The 19921-nt window shown below is 45.4% G+C and overlaps 1 protein-coding gene across 1 annotated transcript in view; it reads right to left on the bottom strand.

The window, feature by feature from the left end:
• LOC141083084 (embryonic protein UVS.2-like) overlaps nt 1-15984 on the bottom strand; it is a 384344-nt gene extending 368360 nt beyond the window's left edge. Inside the window, exon 1 of the mRNA XM_073567254.1 lies at nt 15925-15984. Within this exon, the coding sequence (XP_073423355.1) occupies nt 15925-15967 (43 nt within the window). The 5' untranslated portion in view covers nt 15968-15984. The remainder of the gene's footprint in view (nt 1-15924) is intronic.
• Between the last annotated feature and the right edge of the window lie 3937 nt (nt 15985-19921).

Raw genomic sequence — 19921 nt, forward strand, 5'->3', positions numbered from 1 at the left:
GATTGAAATTATGTAAAAAATGCAGCTCAAAAATTAAAAGATGTATGAGGCAGCAGTGAGGCACGCTGGGCCGCCTACAACCTGACGTGGCTGCAGGACCCACTCCACAGCGTGAGCTGCACTCACACAGCCCTTGCAGACAGCTGTGAACACTGCTGCTAGGGCAAAGAAGGCTACAGTGGTGGTTTATGTAGCCTGGGTAAAGCACTAGATGTTTGGTGGAATCGCTATTTCTAACTGTCCCTCACAGTCTTCTACAGCAGCCTGTCCCTAACTGAATTCACAGCAGAGTGAACCAGAAATGGCGGCTGCGGTGGCTTTTATAGTGCATCATGACATCATTTCGGCAGCCAATCACAGCCATGCCAATAGTTAACATGCCTACATGCCTAACAGGATGTGCCCACACTTCGGAGGATTCCCATTGGCTTAATCAAAGCAAGCAGGCTCATAGCATGATGGGAACTTCCGATTCCGATTCCGGTATCCGATATGACAAAAGTATCGGAAGTCAGTATCGGAATTCCGATACCGCTAATATCGGCCGATACCCGATACTTGCGGTATCGGAATGCTCAACACTAATCATCACACATCATTTTGTGTCAAGAGATTTTTACCTTTCCAGTTCTTGTGGGAGATCCTGGACAGATGTGTTAGAGATATTTCAAATCTACATCTGAGATTGAATCAACTGAGTAATGATATAGCTCGTGTTATATGTGGCATGAAATTGGAAAGTTTCCTGGATGCATTTAGCCAGAAAAGGGCAAGGCTCGGTTACTCTCATTATACAGTTATCCAATGATTCGAGGGTTTTGTAGAAATTGATTTTGATTAGGTCTAAGAACTGCTGCATTCTGTTACTGTGTGAAGGACACTAAATTTCTAAAATTCTGATGGGAGGGGTGAATGAAATCGCTGCACGATTGCTTGTGTTTCTCCTCTCCTCTCCGTTCTTATCTCCGCTGAATGTCTAATGGGAGATGGCATGGAGCTGCGCGGATTCTCTAGGTTTCTGTCCTTGGTGTAATGCTTGCTAGGAGAATTGAGCATTTTAAAGCAACAGTACTTAATTGAAAACAAAAACAAAAAACACAAATATCCTAAAATAAAAATTGAAAAGTCGCTTTCAGCAGGATGAAGTATATCTATTTTATTGACACATACAATTACAAGTCAGGTCGGAGTTAAAGTGGCATGAGTGTTACAAGCTGACAACGTCCATTTCACGCTGTTCTAGCGCTTCGACCCGTGGAAGCGCTAGAACAGCGCAAAATGGCCGTTGTCAGCTTGTAACACTCATGCCTCTTTAACTCCAACCTGACATGTAATTGTATGTATCAATAAAAGAGATATACTTCATCCTGCTGAGTGCGACCTTTCCTCTACATGGATTCAAAGATTTGATTGCTGCGAGGTCAAGCACCCGGGAGTCCTGGATGACAGCTTGCTGCCAGACACATACCACCAGTTGATACATGGTAATTGCGGTGCCGTCCGCCTTTTCTACTTTGTCATGTTTGTAAAAAATTGAAAAATAAACTGCAAAAAATGCATAAAGGTAATAGTAATAATAAGAGTATTTAGTAAACATAATTTTGATCAAAAGAATGTACAAGCCATCCCGCCATGTCAAGGCAACCCTTGTGGGACAGTCCTAACTCTAGTATTTAAAACCTTTCCACTTGCCAATTGACGTGAATGTGAACAAGGATCGAGGGACTGAACCACTTTTAAAAGCAGAGGCAAGACAGGATGGTTTTCCCAGCTCAGAAAGAGGGCGGTCACACCCATATATGCACAGAATGCACAATGAAATGAATAAAAAACTGGAGTCTGAACTGAGAAAGTAAGTTAATGTGTATGCACAATGTAAGTGCATATTAATACATGACCATTACACCGAGAAAACAACAACAAAAAAAACAAATATCCTAATATAAAAAATTGAAAAATAAACTACAAAAAATGCACAAAGGTAATAATAATAATAATAAGGGTATTTAGTAAACATAATTTTGAGCAAAAGAATGTATAAGCCATCCCGCCACGTCAAGGCAACCCTTGTGGGACAGTCATGCATTAAAAGAAAGAAAAAGCTACTGACCAAAAAATGGGATCACCACTAGAGTTGAGCGACTTTTGGTTTTTTAGGGTCGCGTTTCGTTTCGTGAAACCCGACTTTTCCAAAAGTCGGGTCGAGCAAGATCGTCCGATTATAGGGAAAAGTCGGGGTCGTCCCGAAACACGAAACCCAATGTAAGTCAATGGGGAATAAAAGTCGGCAGTGAGAGGAGGACAGGAAACACACCAACAGTGCCCATTTGAATGCCAAAAGCATCAATTCTTCTTACTTAAGCTTGTCAACCTTAATTAACTTCATAATATAAGTTACGCACTGAAAAATGGGTGTTATTTGGCTAAAGTTGTGGGGGGGAGGGCTGGCTGCAGGTTTTCAGGTGCCCTGGGCGAAAGAGCGCCCCTTTAACACATACCACAACTCATCATGCTCCGATACGGCAGATAAATAGCGGTATAGTACAATGTAAAATACCTCACTTTTTACATCTCATGACGAGGCCCATCTATTTCTCCATACAGAATCATTGGTCCCATATAATGTTTGAAACAGTATATGATGAGCTCCACATAATGCTACAGTATATGTTGGTCCCCATGGATGAAGCTCCACTGTCTTATGGGCCCAAATAATGCTCCAAACATAATGGGCCCCATTTCTAATGCTCTAGTGTATAATGGGCCCTGTAAATGCTGCTCCAGTGTCTGATGTCCACCTTTGGAATGTTCCAGTGTATGGTGGGCCCCATCTATCATTCTCCAGAGTATAGTGCTCCCCAAAAATTGCTGTCCCAACATTGAAAACAATCATATAAGTCTCCTCGCTAGGGAATCCCTGTACATGTCTGGACAGGTGCTGTAGCTTGCTTAACAGCTCGCCAGCCGTTCTCACGCCCAGTATGGATTGCACGTGATTGCACAAAGGTTAGAAAGGGTACCGTATCCCTGGATAACATGTATGGATAGCGTACACATTCAAAATATATGTCTATACAGCATGAGGCAGGCTCAGACGGTGTTAGGCCCAGTATGGATTGCACGTCATTGCACAAAGGTTAGAAAGGGTACCGTATCCCCGGATAACATGTATGGATAGTGTACACATTCAAAATATATGTCTATACAGCATGAGGCAGGCTCAGACGGTGTTAGGCCCAGTATGGATTGCACGTCATTGCACAAAGGTTAGAAAGGGTACCGTATCCCCGGATAACATGTATGGATAGCGTACACATTCAAACTATATGTCTATACAGCATGAGGCAGGCTCAGACGGTGTTAGGCCCAGTATGGATTGCACGTCATTGCACAAAGGTTAGAAAGGGTACCGTATCCCCGGATAACATGTATGGATAGCGTACACATTCAAAATATATGTCTATACAGCATGAGGCAGGCTCAGACGGTGTTAGGCCCAGTATGGATTGCACGTCATTGCACAAAGGTTAGAAAGGGTACCGTATCCCCGGATAACATGTATGGATAGCGTACACATTCAAAATATATGTCTATACAGCATGAGGCAGGCTCAGACGGTGTTAGGCCCAGTATGGATTGCACGTCATTGCACAAAGGTTAGAAAGGGTACCGTATCCCCGGATAACATGTATGGATAGCGTACACATTCAAAATATATGTCTATACAGCATGAGGCAGGCTCAGACGGTGTTAGGCCCAGTATGGATTGCACGTCATTGCACAAAGGTTAGAAAGGGTACCGTATCCCCGGATAACATGTATGGATAGCGTACACATTCAAAATATATGTCTATACAGCATGAGGCAGGCTCAGACGGTGTTAGGCCCAGTATGGATTGCACGTCATTGCACAAAGGTTAGAAAGGGTACCGTATCCCCGGATAACATGTATGGATAGCGTACACATTCAAACTATATGTCTATACAGCATGAGGCAGGCTCAGACGGTGTTAGGCCCAGTATGGATTGCACGTCATTGCACAAAGGTTAGAAAGGGTACCGTATCCCCGGATAACATGTATGGATAGCGTACACATTCAAAATATATGTCTATACAGCATGAGGCAGGCTCAGACGGTGTTAGGCCCAGTATGGATTGCACGTCATTGCACAAAGGTTAGAAAGGGTACCGTATCCCCGGATAACATGTATGGATAGCGTACACATTCAAAATATATGTCTATACAGCATGAGGCAGGCTCAGACGGTGTTAGGCCCAGTATGGATTGCACGTCATTGCACAAAGGTTAGAAAGGGTACCGTATCCCCGGATAACATGTATAGATAGCGTACACATTCAAAATATATGTCTATACAGCATGAGGCAGGCTCAGACGGTGTTAGGCCCAGTATGGATTGCACGTCATTGCACAAAGGTTAGAAAGGGTATCGTATCCCCGGATAACATGTATGGATAGCGTACACATTCAAAATATATGTCTATACAGCATGAGGCAGGCTCAGACGGTGTTAGGCCCAGTATGGATTGCACGTCATTGCACAAAGGTTAGAAAGGGTACCGTATCCCCGGATAACATGTATGGATAGCGTACACATTCAAAATATATGTCTATACAGCATGAGGCAGGCTCAGACGGTGTTAGGCCCAGTATGGATTGCACGTCATTGCACAAAGGTTAGAAAGGGTACCGTATCCCCGGATAACATGTATGGATAGCGTACACATTCAAAATATATGTCTATACAGCATGAGGCAGGCTCAGACGGTGTTAGGCCCAGTATGGATTGCACGTCATTGCACAAAGGTTAGAAAGGGTACCGTATCCCAGGATAACATGTATGGATAGCGTACACATTCAAAATATATGTCTATACAGCATGAGGCAGGCTCAGACGGTGTTAGGCCCAGTATGGATTGCACGTCATTGCACAAAGGTTAGAAAGGGTACCGTATCCCTGGATAACATGTATGGATAGCTTACACATTCAAAATATATGTCTATACAGCATGAGGCAGGCTCAGACGGTGTTAGGCCCAGTATGGATTGCACGTCATTGCACAAAGGTTAGAAAGGGTACCGTATCCCCGAATAACATGTATGGATAGCGTACACATTCAAAATATATGTCTATACAGCATGAGGCAGGCTCAGACGGTGTTAGGCCCAGTATGGATTGCACGTCATTGCACAAAGGTTAGAAAGGGTACCGTATCCCCGGATAACATGTATGGATAGCGTACACATTCAAAATATATGTCTATACAGCATGAGGCAGGCTCAGATGGTGTTAGGCCCAGTATGGATTGCACGTCATTGCACAAAGGTTAGAAAGGGTACCGTATCCCTGGATAACATGTATGGATAGCGTACACATTCAAAATATATGTCTCAGGAGGCAGGCTCAGACGGTGTCAGGCACAGTATGGATTTGACGGCCCAGATTACACAGGGGAGGAGCAGGGAGAAGTAAAGATTGCAAATGCTGGGGCCCTGCCCAAGCAAGGGGGGCCCACTCTTGGGCGTCGGTACTGGCACTGGGCCCCTCATAGTACAGCGGTGTGTCTGACGGCGGGTGTGCACCACCACCGTCAGAGACACTTGATTGCACTATGAGGGACCCTGTGCCAGTGCCCGCGCGCAAGAGTCGGCCTACCCACCTGTCCAGGGCAACGGCACTCGCACGGTGTCGTGCGCTAGGTGGTTACCCCGGCCATGGGGGGGGAGGCAGCACAGTTAGGGAGTTTTAGAAAGTGGCATATGTTGATGTTGGACATTCAGCTGATGCAAAAGGCGAAATAGGTGAAGTACCAGGAAGAGGTGGACCAAAGCAAGCCATTTTTCTGTCACCCTATGTGTCATCAGGGGAAGGTGGGACAAAATCCTTGGAAACCCATGCGTGGTTCATTTTAATGAAGGTTAGATCATCCACATTTTGGGTTGACAGACGGGTCCTTTTTTCTGTCAGGATTGATCCAGCTGCACTGAAGACTCTTTCCGATAGCACACTTGCAGCTGGGCAAGCGAGCTCCTGTAAGGCATATTGGGCCAATTCAGGCCAGGTGTCCAATTTAGCGGCCCAATAGTCAAAGGGGAATGACCTGTGTGGGAGAACATCGATATGGGAGGAAAAGTAGTTTGTAACCATAGTTGACAACTGCTGTCTCCTGTCACTTTCCATCGATGCAGTATTACCAGTTGTGTGAGCGGTATTTGAAAAATCAGTCCACAACATTGTCATGAAACCCCTGTCTCCAACGCCACTTCTGCTGTGTGCACCACGAACACCTCTGCCAAGCTGCCCCCGGCCCGTACGGCTCGTGTGAGAACCATCACCGCTGCTGTGTGCTGGGAATGCCTCAAGCAACCGATTTACCAGAGTTGCTTGTTTATTAGCCAATATTAGGTCAAGGTTCTCCTGTGGCATGATGTTTTGTAATTTGCCTTTATAGCGTGGATCCAGGATGCTGGCCAACCAGTAGTCGTCATTAGTGTTGAGCATTCCGATACCGCAAGTATCGGGTATCGGCCGATACTTGCTGTATCGGAATTCCGATACCGACTTCCGATATTTTTTCAATATCGGAATTCGGCATCGGAATCGGAAGTTCAGTTGATTGACGGCCTGACGTCATCATGATGCGCGGTGTGTGCGCATCATGATGCGCCGTCATTTCGGGCCTTCCGGGGGTCTCTGCCGGCCTGCCGGGGGGCTGTGCCGGCCTGCCGGGGGGCTGTGTGGACTGCCCGGGGTCTCTGCCGGCCTGCCGGGGGGCTGTGCCGGCCTGCCGGGGGGCTGTGCACCCTGTGGGGGTCTGTACCGGCCTGCCGGGGGGCTGTGCCGGCCTGCCGGGGGGCTGTGCTGATGTCCGGGGGTCTGTGCAAGCATCGTCCGATGGGACTACAAGTCCCATCGGGCGATGCCTGCTACCATGACAGTGATTGACACATTAGCCAATGATGGGACAGTAGTAGTCCCATCATCCGGCTAATGTGTTAAATGTAAAAAAAAAAAAAAAAAAAAAAAATACTACATACATACTACATGCTACATACATACTACATATATACTACATACATACTACATACATGCTACATACATACTACATGCATGCTACATACATACTACATACATACTACATACATACTACATGCATGCTACATATATACTACATGCTACATACATACCACATACATACTACATGCATGCTACATATATACTACATGCATGCTACATACATACTACATATATACTACATGCATGCTACATACATACTACATGCTACATGCATGCTACATACATACTACATACATGCTACATATATACTACATACATACTACATATATACTACATGCATGCTACATATATACTACATACATACTACATATATACTACATGCATGCTACATATATACTACATACATACTACATATATACTACATACATGCTACATACATACTACATACATACTACATATATACTACATGCATGCTACATATATACTACATGCTACATACATACCACATACATACTACATACATACCACATACATACTACATACATGCTACATATATACTACATGCATGCTACATACATACTACATATATACTACATGCATGCTACATACATACTACATGCTACATGCATGCTACATACATACTACATACATACTACATGCTACATACATACCACATATATACTACATACATACAATACATTCATACAATACATACATAGACATACAGTACATATAACATAGAGTAACATACTTACCAATACTTGTCACATTGTTCCCCGAAGCCATTGTCTTTCCGGAATAAATATTAACATAACAAACCACAAAAATACTCACCCACGATCCGAAGCAGTCCACGAGTGTGTCCCACGACGATCTTGGGTAGAGAACTGCAGCATCAGATGATGCTGCCGTTCTCTACGGGCTGCAGGAATCCAATGACGGAAGGTAGGTATCCTTCCGCACTGTATTCCTCCGCCACTTAAAAAAAAAAAAAGTCCCTAGTCTCACTTTATGCCATTGCTGTGTGGGAATTTCCCACACAGCAATGGCATAAAGTGAGACTAGGGACTTTTTTTTTTTTTAAGTGGCGGAGGAATACAGTGCGGAAGGATACCTACCTTCCGTCATTGGATTCCTGCAGCCCGTAGAGAACGGCAGCATCATCTGATGCTGCAGTTCTCTACCCAAGATCGTCGTGGGACACACTCGTGGACTGCTTCGGATCGTGGGTGAGTATTTTTGTGGTTTGTTATGTTAATATTTATTCCGGAAAGACAATGGCTTCGGGGAACAATGTGACAAGTATTGGTAAGTATGTTACTCTATGTTATATGTACTGTATGTCTATGTATGTATTGTATGAATGTATTGTATGTATGTATGTAGCATGTGGTATGTATGTAGCATGTAGTATGTATGTAGTATGTATGTAGCATGCATGTAGCATGTAGTATGTATGTAGCATGCATGTAGTATATATGTAGTATGTATGTAGCATGCATGTAGTATATATGTAGCATGTATGTAGTATGTATGTGGTATGTATGTAGTATGTATGTGGTATGTATGTAGCATGTATGTAGTATGTAGTATGAATGTAGCATGTAATTTTTTTTTTTTTTTTTTTTTTTACATTTAACACATTAACCGGATGATGGCACTACTACTGTCCCATCATTGGCTAATGTGTCAATCACTGTCATGGTAGCAGGCATCGCCAGATGGGACTTGTAGTCCCATCGGACGATGCCTGCACAGACCCCCGGAGCCTGCACAGACCACCGGCAGGCCGGCACAGCCCCCCGGCAGGTCGGCACAGCCCCCCGGAGCCTGCACAGACCACCGGCAGGCCGGCACAGACCACCGGAGCCTGCACAGACCCCCTGGCAGGCCGGCACAGCCCCCCGAAAGGCCCGTACAGACCCCAGAGAGGCTGTACAAGGGCAGGAAAGGGTTTTTCTTATTCCGATACCGGAAGTCCCATAGACTTGAATGGGACTTCCGGTATCGGAATCGGCGATACCGATACTTTTTTTAAAGATCGGCCGATACCATCCGATACGATACTTTGAAGTATCGGATGGTATCGCTCAACTCTAGTCGTCATCGTTCATCATTTTGGCAATGCGGGGGTCCCTTTTTAGGATCCGCAAGGCATAATCTGACATGTGGGCCAATGTTCCCGGTGTCAATGATGAACTGCGAGTGCTGGGTGGAGGAGCACTTTCTGGCAAATCCACATCCCTCCAGTCACGCACAAACCCTGTACCAGACCTTGCCACGCCAACATTTTCACTTGCCCCACGAGATGCATCCTCCTCCCCTAAGTAATCATCCCCATCATCCTCCTCCTCCTCCTCCTCTTCTTCCTCCACCTCGTCCAGTAGAGGTCCCTGAGCAGACAATGGCTGAATGTCATCAAGGATTCCCTCCTCCTCTTCCTCCTCATCAACATTGGCTGCAGATGCCTGCTCCTTAAGGTGCGTCAAAGTTTGCATGAGCAGACGCATAAGTGGGATGCTCATGCTTAGGATGGCGTCGTCTGCGCTTACCAGCCGTGTGCATTCCTCAAAACACTGAAGGACTTTACAAAGGTCTTTCAGCTTCGACCACTGCACACCTGTCAACTCCATGTCTGCTCTCAAAGTGCCTGGCCGTGTATCCTCCCACAAATGCATTATGGCCTGCCTCTGCTCGCACAGCCGCTCCACCATGTGCAGGGTGGAGTTCCACCTTGTTGCAATGTCGATAATGAGGCGGTGGTTGGGAAGGTGGAGCAATCGCTGCAGCTTCTGCATACGAACGGAGTGTACAGGCGACCGGCGGATGTGCGCGCACAGTCTTCGCACCTTCTGGAGCAGGGCTGTTAACTCCGGATAATTTTTGAGGAAGCACTGCACCACCAGGTTCAATGTGTGAGCCAAGCAAGGTATGTGGCTGAGTTTTGAAAGGGCTATGGCTGCCACAAAATTACGGCCGTTATCACTAACTACCTTGCCTGCCTCAAGATGTACACTGCCCAGCCATGACTCAGTTTGTCGCTTCAAGTACTCGGCCAGCACCTCGGCGGTGTGTCTGTCGCCCAAACACATCATCTGCAACACAGCCTGCTGACGCTTTCCACTAGCTGCTCGATAGGGGGACACATCGTGTGCAACAGTGGCAGCTGCAGATGGAGTGCTCGTATGACTGCGCTCTGTGGACGAGCTTTCGCTTCTGGAGGAGGAGGAGGAGGAGGAGGAGGAGGGTCGAACGCCTACAGCCAACTGTTTCCTATACCGTGGGCTAGGCAGCACTGTCCCACCACCGCTGTCCCCTGTGGACCCTGCATCCACCACATTAACCCAGTGCGCAGTGATGGACACGTAACGGCCCTGGCCATGCCGACTGGCCCATGCATCAGTTGTGAGGTGCACCTTTCCGCTCACTGACTGCTTGAGTGCATGGACAATGCGGTCTTTCACATGATGGTGGAGGGCTGGGATGGCTTTGCGAGAGAAGAAGTGGCGACTGGGTAGGTCATAGCGTGGTACTGCATAGGCCATGAGTTCGCGGAAAGCTGTGCTTTCCACCAACCGAAAGGGCATCATCTCAAATGAGATTAGTTTGGTAATGTGGGCGTTCAAACCCAGTGTACGCGGATGAGAGACTGAGTACTTTCTTGACCTACTCATAGTGTCTGGGAGGGTGAGCTGGACTTGAGAGCTGCATATGGTGGAAGTAGCAGTGGACAGGGTGGACTGAGAGAGGGTTGATGATGGTGATGGAGTTGGTGTTCTTTCTGATGGCCTAGAATCAGTCTTTCGTTGATATAACAGTGGGATTCCCTGACTGCTGTGGCCTTGCAACGACACCTCAACATTTGCTGCTGTGCTAACCGGTGGGCTTACAGTGGGGGAAACAATGTAGCGTTGCTGACTACCTTCGTTGTGATCAGTTGCACATGTGGCACTTGAGGTTTGGTGTTGTGTCCACGCTTGCAAGTGCATGCTGGTTAAATGTCTAAGCATGCAACTGGTATTCAAATTTTTCAGATTTTTCCCTCGGCTAAAGGTCTTTGCGCACTTCTTACAGATAACCTTGGCCTGATCATGAGGATTTTGTTCAAAAAAGTGCCACACTGCACTCTTCCTACTTTGGCAGACATTTTGCGGCCTAGCACGCTGTGATCTTTTGACCCTCTGGACAAGCTGTCCAGCAACTCCTTTGATGTTTGGAACCTGTCTTTGGAGTGCTCCGGGCCTGCCAGATAACAGCTGTTGCGATGTCGATGTCTGATGTGGATGCTCCTCATCTGAGCTATTGGAAGCAGCACCCTCTTCCCCCAATGGATGCCAATCTGGGTCAACAACTGGGTCATCCATCACCTCCTCTTCTATGTCATGTGCACCTTTGTCTGTGTCACCGTGTATGGTGGTATAGTGTGCGGGAAGGGGCACCTGAGTCTCATCAGGGTCAAAATCTGGCTCTGTACACTGCGAGGACAATGTAGTGCTCTGAGTGAATGTACCAGCAGAATCATCCATCAGCGGCTGTGCATCAGTGCACTCCATGTCAGATTCATCTTGGCCTGGGTAATTCACCATTTGACTTGATAATCCAGGCATGGTATGTGAAAACAGCTCCATGGAGTAATCAGTAGTATGGCCTGCGTCATCCTTCAATCTTGGTTGGGGTGAAGGACACAAGGAAAGGTGTGGTTCATGAACATGAGCCTCCAATGACGACTCAGTGCTTTTACTTTTTACAACTGAAGAAGAGGAGGCGATAGAGCTGGAGGCTGAGTCAGCAATGTAAGACAAAACTTTTTCCTGATGCTCTGCCTTTAAAAGCTGTTTGCCAACTCCTAGAAAACTAAGCGTTCGAGGCCTTATGTAGCCAGACTATGACGCAGGGTCAGCACCTCCTGCATTCGGTCCTATTTTGCTCTTGCCACTACCATCAGATCCACCACCAACACCATCATTACCAGCTGCCAACCCCCGCCCAATTCCACGGCCTCTTCCACCAGCCTTCCTCATTTTTGGTAGAAATGTAGACAAAATCCAACAAACTATATAGTAATGTAAAACAAGGTACAAGGTGTCTATAGGACAGGGGAGATTCAGAATTTCTGCACACACTTGTGGACAGTGGACACTTTTGGATTGTGTGAGGCCCATTGATATCTGAGCGCTATGTGACACGCTCGATGGCACAGCTGCCTGTGACCAAAGTGACGAGAGGATAATGGAGATTTTGAATCTCTGCGTACACTTTTGGACACTGGACACTTCTAGATTGTGTGAGGCCCACTGATATCTGAGCGCTATGTGACACGCTCGATGGCACAGCTGCCTGTGACCAAAGTGACGAGAGGATAATGGAGATTTTGAATCTCTGCGTACACTTTTGGACACTGGACACTTGTAGATTGTGTGAGGCCCACTGATATCTGAGCGCTATGTGACACGCTCGATGGCACAGCTGCCTGTGACCAAAGTGACGAGAGGATAATGGAGATTTTGAATCTCTGCGTACACTTTTGGACACTGGACACTTGTAGATTGTGTGAGGCCCACTGATATCTGAGCGCTATGTGACACACTCGATGGCACAGCTGCCTGTGACCAAAGTGACGAGAGGATAATGGAGATTTTGAATCTCTGCGTACACTTTTGGACACTGGACACTTGTGGATTGTGTGAGGCCCACTGATATCTGAGCGCTATGTGACACGCTCGATGGCACAGCTGCCTGTGACCAAAGTGACGAGAGGATAATGGAGATTTTGAATCTCTGCGTACACTTTTGGACACTGGACACTTGTAGATTGTGTGAGGCCCACTGATATCTGAGCGCTATGTGACACGCTCGATGGCACAGCTGCCTGTGACCAAAGTGACGAGAGGATAATGGAGATTTTGAATCTCTGCGTACACTTTTGGACACTGGACACTTGTAGATTGTGTGAGGCCCACTGATATCTGAGTGCTATGTGACACGCTCGATGGCACAGCTGCCTGTGACCAAAGTGATGAGAGGATAATGGAGATTTTGAATCTCTGCGTACACTTTTGGACACTGGACACTTGTGGATTGTGTGAGGCCCACTGATATCTGAGCGCTATGTGACACGCTCGATGGCACAGCTGCCTGTGACCAAAGTGACGAGAGGATAATGGAGATTTTGAATCTCTGCGTACACTTTTGGACACTGGACACTTGTGGATTGTGTGAGGCCCACTGATATCTGAGCGCTATGTGACACGCTCGATGGCACAGCTGCCTGTGACCAAAGTGACGAGAGGATAATGGAGATTTTGAATCTCTGTGTACACTTTTGGACACTGGACACTTGTAGATTGTGTGAGGCCCACTGATATCTGAGCGCTATGTGACACGCTCGATGGCACAGCTGCCTGTGACCAAAGTGACGAGAGGATAATGGAGATTTTGAATCTCTGCGTACACTTTTGGACACTGGACACTTGTGGATTGTGTGAGGCCCACTGATATCTGAGCGCTATGTGACACACTCGATGGCACAGCTGCCTGTGACCAAAGTGACGAGAGTATAATGGAGATTTTGAATCTCTGCGTACACTTTTGGACACTGGACACTTGTAGATTGTGTGAGGCCCACTGATATCTGAGCGCTATGTGACACGCTCGATGGCACAGCTGCCTGTGACCAAAGTGACGAGAGGATAATGGAGATTTTGAATCTCTGCGTACACTTTTGGACACTGGACACTTGTGGATTGTGTGAGGCCCACTGATATCTGAGCGCTATGTGACACGCTCGATGGCACAGCTGCCTTGTGACCAAAGTGACGAGAGGATAATGGAGATTTTGAATCTCTGCGTACACTTTTGGACACTGGACACTTGTGGATTGTGTGAGGCCCACTGATATCTGAGCGCTATGTGACACGCTCGATGGCACAGCTGCCTGTGACCAAAGTGACGAGAGGATAATGGAGATTTTGAATCTCTGCGTACACTTTTGGACACTGGACACTTGTAGATTGTGTGAGGCCCACTGATATCTGAGCTCTATGTGACACGCTCGATGGCACAGCTGCCTTTGACCAAAGTGACGAGAGGATAATGGAGATTTTGAATCTCTGTGTACACTTTTGGACACTGGACACTTGTGGATTGTGTGAGGCCCACTGATATCTGAGCGCTATGTGACACGCTCGATGGCACAGCTGCCTTGTGACCAAAGTGACGAGAGGATAATGGAGATTTTGAATCTCTGCGTACACTTTTGGACACTGGACACTTGTGGATTGTGTGAGGCCCACTGATATCTGAGCGCTATGTGACACGCTCGATGGCACAGCTGCCTGTGACCAAAGTGATGAGAGGATAATGGAGATTTTGAATCTCTGCGTACACTTTTGGACACTGGACACTTGTGGATTGTGTGAGGCCCACTGATATCTGAGCGCTATGTGACACGCTCGATGGCACAGCTGCCTGTGACCAAAGTGACGAGAGGATAATGGAGATTTTGAATCTCTGCGTACACTTTTGGACACTGGACACTTGTGGATTGTGTGAGGCCCACTGATATCTGAGCGCTATGTGACACACTCGATGGCACAGCTGTGACAAAAGTGACTAGAGGATAAGGGAGATTGGATTGCTTTTAAAAAAGCAGTTTGCGGAGCAGTGGGTAAACAGCAATGCCAGCATGTCAGGAAGCCTTAAAAGGCAGCCCAACAACCAACACCACTGATACACCACAATATAGCCTCCCCTTGCACTGCACACACAGTGACTTGTGTGTTGTGCAGGCCAAATCACTAGCAGCAGAAGCAGTTCTTTTGTCTTCTTCCCTGCCTAACGCTCTCCCTACAGAATCAGCAGCAACCTCTCCCTATACTAAGATCGGCAGAAGTAAGATGGCGGTCGGCGTGCACGCCCTTTTATACCCCCTGTGACGCCCACCAAAGCAAGCCAATCACTTGCATGCCCTTCTGAAAGATGGTGGTGACCCGTGCCTAGGTCATCACGTTGCCCACAGTGTCCGTGGATCCTGATTGGCTGAAAAAGAGCGCAAAACAAACTTTTGAAACGCGACTTTGGCGCGTAAGTCGCCGACCTCGTGGCCGACCTCATCCTAGGGTCGGGTTTCGTTTCATGAAACCCGACTTTGCCAAAAGTCGGCGACTTTTGAATTTTTTCGACCCGTTTCGCTCAACTCTAATCACCACTATAAATGACAAAATATACTATTTTTTTCAGTGTCAATCAAACCAAAAACACAATTTAAAAACATTAAAAAGTCACAAAATGACAATTAGACCCTTATGGGTTAATAATATAACCCTAGCAGACTCCCCTGTCATCCAGGGTATAAATATAAGCTAACATTTGGTCCAAAAATTGAGTAACACAGCCATATGGTAACAAGCATACTGAATATGCATACAGTTATTAAAGAGCCTCAATTGAAACATTATGCGCTGTTAGGCTGTTGTACATGAAAAGTGCAGTGTTTATATCAGAAATATCACAATATTATACAGAGAAGTCACAATAGTAGCACTATAGAACCAGAGGTCATGAAAATACAGCATGCTGAACCATGCACCAGAAATCCAACCTACCCCCTAAATCAGGGAAAAAAATGTACTGTGGAGGTGAAAAAGTATATCTGCGCCCTGAAATAGTGGATTCAGAACTAGATAGACAACCTCCAAAAAGTGCATGAAATGTGCACTGGGTGCCGTGGCAGCATACTATACCCAAGGTGGGGGGAGCCTGTGGACGTGCCCGACGCATGTCGCTACCGCAAGGTAGCTTTGTCAGGGGCTGAGGATTAGGTCTGAGAGACGTCATATATATATATACATAATAATAAACACAATAAGCGGCAGCTGCGGTTAATACCTGTGCGGTCACATATGGGGAGAGGCGGGACTGAACACTCCATCCAAGCCTGAGGGACGTTCTCAGGCGTCACTTCCAGCGGAAGAAGGTCATACCAGGGGCAGTAGCCAGAATCGGCCAGTGCGCCTGTGCAAATACAAATAGAAAGGGGCGGGAGCAAAACGCTCTGTCTAAGCCCTAAAGGTGCTCACAGTCATCACTTTCTGCGGAAGAAGGTCTTTCCAGAGGCAGTGACCAAAATCGACCAGTGCGCCTGCGCAGACAAAGTCCACACATTGTATAACAGTAATGCATTATTACGCATGTGTCCTGACATAGAATCCTTACAATAGAAAGGGATATCCCAGACTAAAAACTAAGTTTAACCCAGAGTTACATAGAGTGGCAATACAGTGCATATCTCATCATCACATGCTATATTTAAATTAGGTAGTGGTATCAGTAAACGGAAACACGGTACCATTAGAAATAAGCACATCTAATTTGATTATATAGCCGCCAGCAATTACAAACAGCCCATAAGGCATATGTACAAAGATTGTAAGGCAGCTATATAAATATATTAGACTCCGATCATAAAGAGCTGCACCTAGCACCAGTATAAGATGTAGAAAACTACATAGATATAATCCCTGTCAGTTATCATCTATAACTGCGGCCTGTGTACTGCAGACACAGTCAAAAAATCATATCTATTCTCAGATGAGCAGAAAGCAGTTATGAAAACATCAGACAGTGCCATAAATAATCAATCTACATACTAAGGAATGGTATTGAAGGTACAGGTTCATACCAAATAAATGCCGCAGACCACTAAGGGGCAGATATAATGCCCATGATAGTAACATGTAATGCAAATATAATATATTGAGCGCAGCAAAAGAGGGTCATCTCCTTACTGCGCATGACTTAACATATCAATTCAATGTAAACCATTTCTTCCATTGAGCAACCAAAAGAGTGGTGTGCTAGATGAAAAAGGTCCTTAAAATGCATACCTCCTCAAAAGAATATCAACTTTATTAGAATCAGAGAGGTACAGTCATAATTAACATACTAAGACACACCCTAAATAGCATGTGAAAATAGTATAGTCAGTGATATTCATGGCGTAACTGACATAAGAAAACAACGTCCACAGGCTCCACCTTGAAAGTCATGTAAGGATGATATGGACAGAGACGTCCAATAGTCATCCAACATGATGCAAGGAAAGGAGAACAATGCTTGACCATGCTACCTAGAAATATCAGCGTCGATGAAGTGTCGAATATAGAAGTCCCTAAGTGCTGCTGCTGCCACATGTTCTACCCCAGCTGACAAATGGGAAAGGTGCAGACAGGGAGGTACATTACTCCTCAAAATATTAAAAAGGCAAAATCAGCCTATACCGAAATGTTTGGGAGCAGACAGTATCAGATCATACACTAAAATAAAAGTGTTTCAAAATGCTGCTGCTACCAACTAGTGGTTCAGAGTTGAGTAATAAGAAACCAACCCAGAAAAGTAGCAAAAAACACAGATATGTAATGCACGCTTCAGAGCATTGAAAAATGTAAATAGCCAAACCTGAGCCTTGAATAGGAATGGAGGGCAAAAAGTCCACACATATCCCACTCAAGCTATCGATGGCAATGTTAGTCCACAGGCTCCACCCAAAGCTAAATGAGGCAGAATTGAGAAGCAGCTCCTAAGAACTATAAGAAGATGAACTTGATGATTAGAAAGGTGTTACAAATAGAAAACTAGACAATACAGTTCGACAGTCATCAGATGTCAAAAATCCAGCATGATCCATCCGTAACACATATTGATGGATGAGGTAGTAAGGCAAGGAGTCCAATAAAGTCCAAACGAGGTCAAAAGTTAATCCAGTATTCTCCTGTCCAGTGGAATAGGGCACCCAAGTATATGTTAAAGCGTGCAAAAAGGCAGGATAACCTTGGAGCGTAGATGTCAAACCGAACTGATTGAAGATTGGAGGTTCTGCAAAAAGAACACACAAATAAGAATCAAGACTATTTACACCTGTTTGTAAAAGCCGGTAAAAAGGAGATCTTCATTCAATCCCAGCGGTGTCTGGCTCCTAAGATTGTAGATCCACTTGGACTCTCGCTTCTGAAGTTCTAGTGAAATATTCCCTCCACGAATATCAGATGGTACAGATTCAAGGCCCATAACCCGTATGCCGGTACTAGAGCTGTTGTGGTCACGTAAAAAATGCAGAGCAACCGAACTCAAGGATTTACCTTTCTCTTTATCAGCCCTCGCCGTATTAATGTTGGATAGATGTTGCTGTATTCTTTTACGAAGTTCTTGCATAGTCTGGCCAATATAAATCTTAGGGCAGCCACAAATCAAGGCATACACTTGATTCTTGGATCTGCAATTGAAGTAGGTTTTAGAAACGATGGGTGTTTTCAAAGTAGAGATAACAACACCCTCCCTGCCCACCGTAAGATGACAAATATTGCATCCACCACAGGCAAAGGTGCCAACCAAACGTATACCCCTATTCAACCTCTGTATGGGTCTCTTGAAGTGGCTATGACAGAGAGAATCTTTAAGGGATTGTGCCCTCCTTGCTATCAATGTGGGCCTGGAATCAATATGAGGCGCCAATTTGGGGTCATTAGTCAACATATCCCAGTACTTAGATAAAATACCACGTATATTATGCCACTGATTATTATAAGTGGTAATTTACCCTATGGGTTTAGTGGTATTCCTCATTCTAGGTTGTAGTAATTGTCTCCGGTTACTACTCTTCGCTGTCTGAAAAGCCCTAGAAATAACTTTCTGGGGATAACCCCTATTTCTAAAACGGTCTGTCAGATCTTGTGCCTGAGCAAGAAAATCATGATGTTCCGAACAGTGTCTTCTTACCCTGTAAAATTGGTCCTTCGGTATGCCATTTTTCAGATGATCAGGGTGAAAGCTTGAATAGTGTAGAATACTGTTAGTGGACGTAGGTTTCCGAAATAATGAGGTCTTCACCATACCGACCTCAATCGTCAGTTTAAGATCAAGAAATTCTGCCACAGAATCAACAAAATTCGCTGTAAGATGGATATTAAACAGGTTGTTATTAAGCAGATCTATAAAATTCTGACATTCGTCCAGTGATCCAGTCCAAAGCAACAGTACATCATCAATGTACCTAAACCATTTAAATACATGGCTTTTGAAATCCACTGTATTATAGACATAATTAATTTCCCACCACCCCATTAAAAGGTTGGCATATGACGGTGCACATCGTGCCCCCATCGCAGTCCCAGTTACCTGCCTATAGAAAGAAAGATCAAAGGCAAAGTAGTTCTTGTCCAGGATGAAATGCAGTAGATCCACGATGAAAGAGTCATGTTGTCGATCACCGGTAGTGTGTTGCTCCAAGAAAAAGGATATCGCCTGAATTCCCAAGTCATGCCGTATGTTGGTGTATAATGATTCAACATCTAGAGTAACAATCAGGGTGTTCGGGGGGATTTGTAGATCACTGAGTACAACCAATAGATGTGATGTATCTCTAATGTAAGAATCCAAGATAGTTACTAATGGTTGTAAAAAGAAGTCAACGTAGATACATGGTTTCTCAAAAATCCCCCCAATCCCAGAGACAATGGGCCTACCTGTCGGTTCCTGAATCGATTTATGCACTTTAGGCAGCATGTAAAAGGTAGGGACTCTTGGGTGGTGGGTGGTCAAAAAATCTTTCTCTTTCTGGTTAATGACATTGTGTGCCATTGCCATGGATAATAATCTTTCCAGTTTTGACTTAAACACCACAGTGGGATCGGATGGCAATAGCTGGTAAAACAAAGAATTATTCAATTGTCTTTTAGCTTCCTTAACATAAAGATCAACAGGCCAGATAACAATATTCCCCCCTTTATCCACCTCCCTAATAATTAAATCCCTGTTATTACCTAATTCCCGTATAGCCTTTTTTCGGTATGATTGATATTGTTTAAAAAATTAGGTCTCTCATCGAGTA

This window comes from Dendrobates tinctorius, unplaced genomic scaffold (assembly GCF_039654945.1).
Source record: "Dendrobates tinctorius isolate UK_male_01 unplaced genomic scaffold, ASM3965494v1 ptg000019l, whole genome shotgun sequence".
NCBI classification, from domain to species: domain Eukaryota; kingdom Metazoa; phylum Chordata; class Amphibia; order Anura; family Dendrobatidae; genus Dendrobates; species Dendrobates tinctorius.